The 7,200-nt window shown below is 44.2% G+C and overlaps 1 protein-coding gene across 1 annotated transcript in view; it reads right to left on the bottom strand.

Annotated features, from left to right (window-relative positions):
• Window positions 1-297: 297 nt before the first annotated feature.
• PRR5 (proline rich 5) overlaps window positions 298-7,200 on the bottom strand; it is a 46,511-nt gene continuing 39,608 nt past the window's right edge. Inside the window, exons 7-8 of the mRNA XM_062490880.1 lie at window positions 3,485-3,623; window positions 298-848 (exon numbers count right to left, since the gene is read on the bottom strand). Coding sequence (XP_062346864.1) covers window positions 298-848; window positions 3,485-3,623 — 690 coding nt within the window. The remainder of the gene's footprint in view (window positions 849-3,484; window positions 3,624-7,200) is intronic.

Here is a 7,200-nt window from a genome sequence, read left to right as displayed (position 1 = left end):
CAAACACTGCCAGCTGCACTAATAGTATCTTATGAGACACTTGTGAGTTTGTGAACCCCAAAGTTTATAAAGAAATAGGAAATCCATCTGCAGGGTGACAGGAATGGGGAAAAGTTGTTGCAGTTGCTTCCCCCTCAGCAGATTCCCACCTGATATAAACTTGTATTTGTTCAGTACAGTTATGATGACCTGGCCAAGGTTCTGCCCAGGCATAGACAGCTTGCCCATAGTCCAACTCACTTCCTTAGTAACTTTCATACATAACATTAAACCCCACAGTTTGTCTCCTAACATCCTTCACACAATGCTCTGTCTGTTCACATCCACATTGTATGCTGATGAATTGGAACAGCCTCGGCCAAAATCAATGAAAATGCCTTCAGAATCAGAGTCGATTGACTCCAAAATCTGATCCACTACGTTCTCAGGACTGGAAGAGGGAACTGGAAGTAAGGAAGTGTCTCTGTCTAGCTCAAAAGACCTGTGTGGGTCACCAATTGAATGGAAGAGTCCTTTCTGTTGCTCAGCTGTGCTGAGCTTGCTAGAGCACTGCACTGACCCAGTGCTGGGCCTCTCCTGGTCTCCTGGCAGTGAGTTTTTCATGGTTGTCATGGAGCTCTTGGAACCGTTGTCCATGATGGTGGTGAGGTTGGAGTACCCCTGGAGCTCCAGGCAGGAGGTCATTTCTGAGACGGAGTGCCTTCGGATGCCGGTTCCGTTGGCAGCTATGCTCTCAGTTTCATACTCGGCCACTGGTGTCAGCAGTGGATTGTTGTAGCTCTTTGATCGCACCACAGGGTTCTTGGCAAGGATGTCACCTGACTTCGAACGTCTGAAGAACCGCTTCTCTGCAAACAAAGATCCAGAGTAATATCTGCAAAGCCTCCTATTATGCTACTAGTAATTATGAGTGTTCAAAAGAAATGTGAAGTCCTGAATATTCATAAGCTTTTCTTGAATGAAATTTTCTAGAAGACATTCTGCTGGCTTTGTAGATTCACAGGCTTCAGATTTTCTAGATTTCTTTAGCATACTGAAGTCCCCAAATCTATCTTTACAAATAATAACTGAGATTCCCTTATATTCACACAACTTCAGCAGCTGAAGTAAAACAGTAAATACAGTGGGAGAGGTGATATACAGTTGTAAATATTTCCTTTAGACAAGAACAGAAAGTGCAATTCTGTTCTTCTTCAGGCTATAAAAGCAATTACTCATTTCTAGTAGCTGAAATTTAACTTTTTCCCCTATCCTGGGAAAATAAAGTCTCTTCAAATTTGGAGCATGAGGATTAAAACAGGTAGTTTTTCTACTAACTTTGGAAAAACTTTCAAAGTATTATTCAGAGACCACACAGGGGAGAGAACCAATAGTGTTTGAAAATGGTGACTAGAGGGTAGTGCCCACAGAAGCCTCTTTTTGGGGGAGAAAATCTGCATTCAATCCAGCAGTGATTGCCTGAATGCTGTTAACCAAGTGGGATTTTCCCAAAAAATAAGCAGCAGATGGCACCAAGAGACCACGGAGCTCCCTCTCTGGCAGTAGTTCAGCGCTGGAGTGCCCTGGCAGTGTGAGTAAAATGACCATCATGAGTGAAACGACCACCACTCAAACTCTGCGCAGGTCTCAGTGTTTAGATTCACTCATGCTATAAGAAGAAAAAGTGGTGTGAATAATAGGTCTCGCTTTTAAAGCTTTCTTTCTGCTACCCTCACTTTGCCATCCCATGAAAGAAACACAACTGGAGCAGGGGATCAAATTACCCTCTGGAAGTCAACGACACCCACTGCAAATACTGTCTGCTTTAAATCAGGGTGCTGGTATATGTTCCCTTCAAATTATGCTATTGTGTAATTATGTACTTACCTGGACACAAATTCCAATCATAAGCTGTACTACTAAAAAAAGCCAATTTCTGTATTTAAGATTGTATTTTGCAGTTGTGTCTGCCTCAGCAGTGAAATCATCGGATCCAAGTTCATTTTTTGGATTATTTCTTTGTTGGGAGTTTGAACTGGCAAACAGAAAAGGTTCCTGGGGCTATGAACTCTGGTCAGAACATGCTAGCAAAATAGTTGAAGAGAATTAGATGCATTAGTTTAAAAGCAACAGCCACTTATAGAGTCAGCTCACTTGGATCCAAGTTCAGTGATTACAGCGAGACCCATGTCAGGAGTACTGCTGCATCTACAACCCAGACCGCAGCGAGAGGAAGTTGCTGTCTTCTGCAGTCATGTAATACAACATTTATTTACTAACAATTCATTTCACTGGTGTTTTATTCTCTTTGGGCGCATTTTTTCTATCTTGACATACATTAGCTTGTATGTCAAGCTATTGACATAAATAGAAAATGTCAATTTGGGGCTCCATTTAAATGCTTCTGGCCTTTTAATGGCAAGCAATGAATACAAAGTAGCAATCCTGAACCATTTTCCATAAATAACCAGCCTGTATTTATTTACGTAGAATTCACTTGTTTCTTAAATACCTGCTGCAATACAACCATTTTGCCATTCAGCTTCAAGGGAGACTCAACTACTTTATTGACCATTTCTGATAAGCAAACAGATTTAATTGACTGCAAAAAAAAAAAAATTCACAATTGAACTTATTTTTCCTTCTGTCTGCTCTATTCAATCAGGCCATCCCAGTATATACAATAAAATATTCAGGTACTACCACATTTCTTTTTTCATTTATGCTGGTAGTATCCCCCCTGTATTTTCAACAGATTGCATTGCTATGTAGGATATTCCACCTTTATCCTGGCTAAATCTTGCTATCACAGAAGTCACCGAAGGCTTCACAGCTCCAAGAATTAGAAATTAAGCTGAAGGGAACTCAAGCTGCCACCAGGCCAGCCCACATTTCCCCTTTGCTCCTTATGGACATGATGGGTAAAAAATGTCTCAGCAGTGAAGATTCAATAACCTCCAGAGGAAATTCATGTGAAATAAGAGATTTTTCCTTCCTGTAATATGAATTCTCCCTGCTATGTGAGACCCACTCTGTATTTCTTATCTCCATTGGGATGGAGAACAGCTTATTATCTTCTACTCTGCAGAAGCTTTTACATGCTTGAAGGGAGTTATGTGTTAGTCTTCTCTAAGACAAATTCCTACTCTCTTCCCTAATGTTAACAGCCTTGTGCGATCTTTGTGTTCTAATGAACACTAATGAAAATGGACTACTGAGTACTTTAGAAGTGGCTTCTTGCTTCTTCCTCTCACAGTCCATAAAGCATCCTGTGTTAAAGCTCTCTTGTTAAAAAGTAGAATGGAAATGTTAAACACACTCTAGATTAATTTTACTGATTTTTATTACTGAGCACTCCTATGATGATCTGTTTTCATCTTTTGCCATTGCAAGTTTCATTGTGACTCTGCACCTTGCAAAGATCATGGTTTTAGAAAAGAAGCCTGATGGAGCAAGGTTTTGGGAAGCCTGTGTCTGTGCCAAATGGAGTCTGTGTGGTCCTTACCCAAGATACAGGCAGAGTGCGTGAAGGGTCCATCACTTGAATACAGACCGTACGTGCCCAAGTAAGGAGAAACAACTTTCTGGATCAGGGATTCCAGTTTCAAATAATCTTCAGTCACACCTTTCGACTCATGAACCCCCTGAAAAAGATGAAATACCCAAGATGAGCACTGCCCCCTCCAATCACAAGCTCTCCTGGCTCACCAGGGCAATCACAGAAGAACAAGCATTTTCACTGAGTGAAAGCAAAGGTGCCCTGCAATGTGATTCTGGTTTGCTGGTACAGCTGATTCCTCTTCTGTAAAGCCAAGAGATGTGAATCAGAACAGAGCTACTTCCAGGACATTTAAATCCAGGAAAATACATCTTACTTCGTGCACAGCACTCAGGGAAGGACAGAGGACATGATCTGTGAAGAGGAATTAAAAAACGTCCCTGGACTTTCTGCTATTGAAATCTTACAGTGACTTCCTGAGTGACAACATCTGATACCACACGGTGTCACTGCTATCTTGGCAATACTGACAGCATTAAGAAAAAAGGTGAAACTGAGACCCTCAGAAATATTTCTTCCAGGTTATTTTCAACAACCAATATTTACAGTAAAGAAGTTTGTTCTCTTTCCTCATCCCTCCCTGGCACCTATAATTTTCCAGGCAAAAGTAACATTATAATTAGCATGGTAAGAGCCATCCATAGGCAAAATGTTTAGCCTTTAGCTGTTAACTCTGCACTTCCACCCACAAGCACACTTGCTGGGCTGCAGGGGTGACAGAAAAACCTTGCAGAGTTGTATTCTCCCTTCAGTTTACAGCAGCAGAGAGTGTGCTCCTGCATTGTCTGAGCAGAGCCCTGTACACCAATAAGTAGGATACCTCTTGCAATATGGGGCAAATTCACGTTTTCCACATGCTCGACACATCACGTTGCAGAATTAAGATCCTAAATGCCATACTCAGCAAGAACTCTGCCAGAATTTAGGAGATTTCATGATGTGTTCCTGAGTTATTGTAAAAAAGCCTCATTGGGATGAAAGCCTCCAGAAAGCAATATAAAGATCAGATGAGTAAAACTGCAACACTTCAGCATGTGAAAGGATCCTGACGTTCAGGATGTGTTCACAGCTCAGTACGACTCACCAACCAGAGTCTAGGGTGATTCTCAGATGTGTTTCTGAATGGCCAATCCACCCTCTGGTTGCTGTGCTGCCTCAGTACTGCACTGTCACTTGATAAAAGTTTATGAATGGAAAATTAATAACGGCCAACAGAGAATTCAAATTTGGACAGAATTTAAATTTGGACAGAATCTAAATTCCAGTTAAGCAGCTTTTAAATTACAAATAACAATCTTCAGTGATATGCTATGTCCTGAGAAACTTTGGGATCATCCACAGTTTGAACACAAAGGCATATCCAGTGGATCTGAAAGCCTGCAAATGTCAAAGGAACAGCAGAATGAGCCCACAGCTATACTGCCAGGCAAAAATAACATTGGAATAATTCAGAGAACTTAATGAAGGTGCACATATTATTTCGAAATCATTACTGGCCTATTGAGATCTGTTCCAGGCTTTCTTTCTGGAATTTAGTCAAGCCCTCAGAAAGGCAACATGCCTGCGACCTTACTACATATTCACAATCCCATCATGATTACATCAAGCAAAGGCCAGGTCTTAGGACATCCCACATCACGCTCCAACACTAAATACCTCTGGAACTGGTCTCTTAAACCTGACATATATGAGTGGCAGAAGCCAGTGATATTTAGCATCACTCATGCCCAGGCTTTGCTGTAGAACTTTATTTACTTTTCTACCTTTTTAGTATTTTTTATACTTGTGAAAGACAAGTAGCTAAATACCAGCTGTGGAGAAAGAAGCCAGTAGCGTTCCACTGTGGGGAACTGCAAGTTCTTTTAAAAATAGATGGTCTAGAAGGAAATTTACTCAACCAAGACTGCTGCAGATGTCAGAGCCAGGCACACCACTGAACAAACCAAAGTTCATGAGACAACAGCCCACATTTATTAATGGAGCCTCCTTTTATAGGCTTCAAATTTCCTGTGCTTCCACACCTGATTGGTTGGGGTCTTAGCACCGCCCACCTCACTGACCAATTAGATGTCTGCATCCTTGGTTGACTGGGATTGGCTGGGGTCCCCTGTTGGAGTTTGAATCCAGCCTATCATTGCCTCAGCCGGGGACTTGTTATTTCTATTCTCTAAGGAGCCAGGCTGGTCAAGCTGGGGTGTGTTAGGGCCAGTCCATCTGTGCAGCTTACAGAGCAGCTGTAGCTGTCACCTGAGACAGCCTTGTATCCAAGAACTAGCCAAAAACAACAACAAGAAGAAAGAAGTTGCCCTACTGAGGAGGGCTAGAAAAGACAGAGGAGGAGGAAGGAAAACGCAGAAGGAATTGGGGGAGAATGAAGAGTGGGCATTAGCAGCAGCAGGATGGGAGTGCTGTTGGTGTCCCCATGATGGGGATGTGCCACATGCTGCCTGCTGAGGAGCCTGGCAGCTCTGGGAGAGGCATGGCCCCACAGGCATGGCTCCCATAGCCACGGGTGGCCGCACACCAGGCCAGGGAGTGGGCACTCGGGCAGGAGCTCCAGAACCCTGGGCAGGGTCATGGCGGGGATCACGGCAGTGGGCTGGATCAGAGGCAGGAGGGCTTGGACACAGGTGGTTCAGGCAGGGATGAAGGGGCAGGGTGGCAGTCTGGGACACGGAGAGGCAGGACAGGCAGGAACTGGGATGGGCGAGTAAGCAGGGCAGGACACAGGCCACACACGAAGCCCAGAGGTCAGCTGGTGTCCCCCAGATGGAGGGAAGGCGAGTATGTAAGAGTGAGCAAGTGTCAGCAGGGGCAGGAGCCAGAAGGCAGGCTGGAGCTAGGGCAAAAAGAACAAAAGGCAGGCTGGGCCAGGATGAAGAAGCCCCCAGCAGGCTGGAGCCAAAGCAAAAACACAAGCTTCATAAGGCCCCCAGACTCAAAAGGTCCCCAGACTCAAAAAGCCCCCAGAGTCACCAAGCCCCAAGAAAGGAAGTCTGAAAAAGCCCCCAGAGTTTGTGATGCATTACTTTTATATCCCTGGCCCCTCCCCAAGTCTGCCTGCTGGCAGGAGACCATTGGCCCAGTCCAACCCTCCACGGCAGCCCCTGAGTGAAGACCTTTTGCCATAAGACTGAAGAAGCCTCTCTGGGGGTACAGTGACTCCTGCTGTCCCATGTAAGCTGTGAAATGGTTGCCAGGCAAAGTCTCCCCCAAGACAAGACCTTCTCCCATCTTCTAGTTGTCTCCTGCACATGGCATGTGTGCAACCCCTCACCCACATACCCTGTGATAATCAGTGTTGAGACTAATTGAAACTAAATTTGCTCCTCACAAACCTCAGTAACTCACTAGTGCCACACTGCCCACAAAACTACTCCTACCACCAGAACTGTATGAGTAACAGAAGTGTCCTTGCCTAGTGGCACCTTAACAGTGTCTGATTTTCTACCAGCCTTCAGGTCTGAAGAGTTCCTGAATCATATGTTCTGATGAACTCCTCAAAAGCCAGAGCTATATATTCTGCATGGACTGCTGCTCTTGCAGGGATACAAGGAGACTTCCAGCAGCTCTGCTGGGCTGGGATAGGTTCCTGTGGTAAGCTGAGAGGATGGAGTCTCGAACTCCAAGGTATATCCGCTGGAATAACTCTCCATCATGGG

The sequence above is a fragment of the Cinclus cinclus genome, chromosome 4 (genome assembly GCF_963662255.1).
Source record: "Cinclus cinclus chromosome 4, bCinCin1.1, whole genome shotgun sequence".
Taxonomy (NCBI): Eukaryota; Metazoa; Chordata; class Aves; order Passeriformes; family Cinclidae; genus Cinclus; species Cinclus cinclus.
Note: the sequence above shows the minus strand (reverse complement) of the source record. Positions and strands in the feature narration are given on the sequence as shown.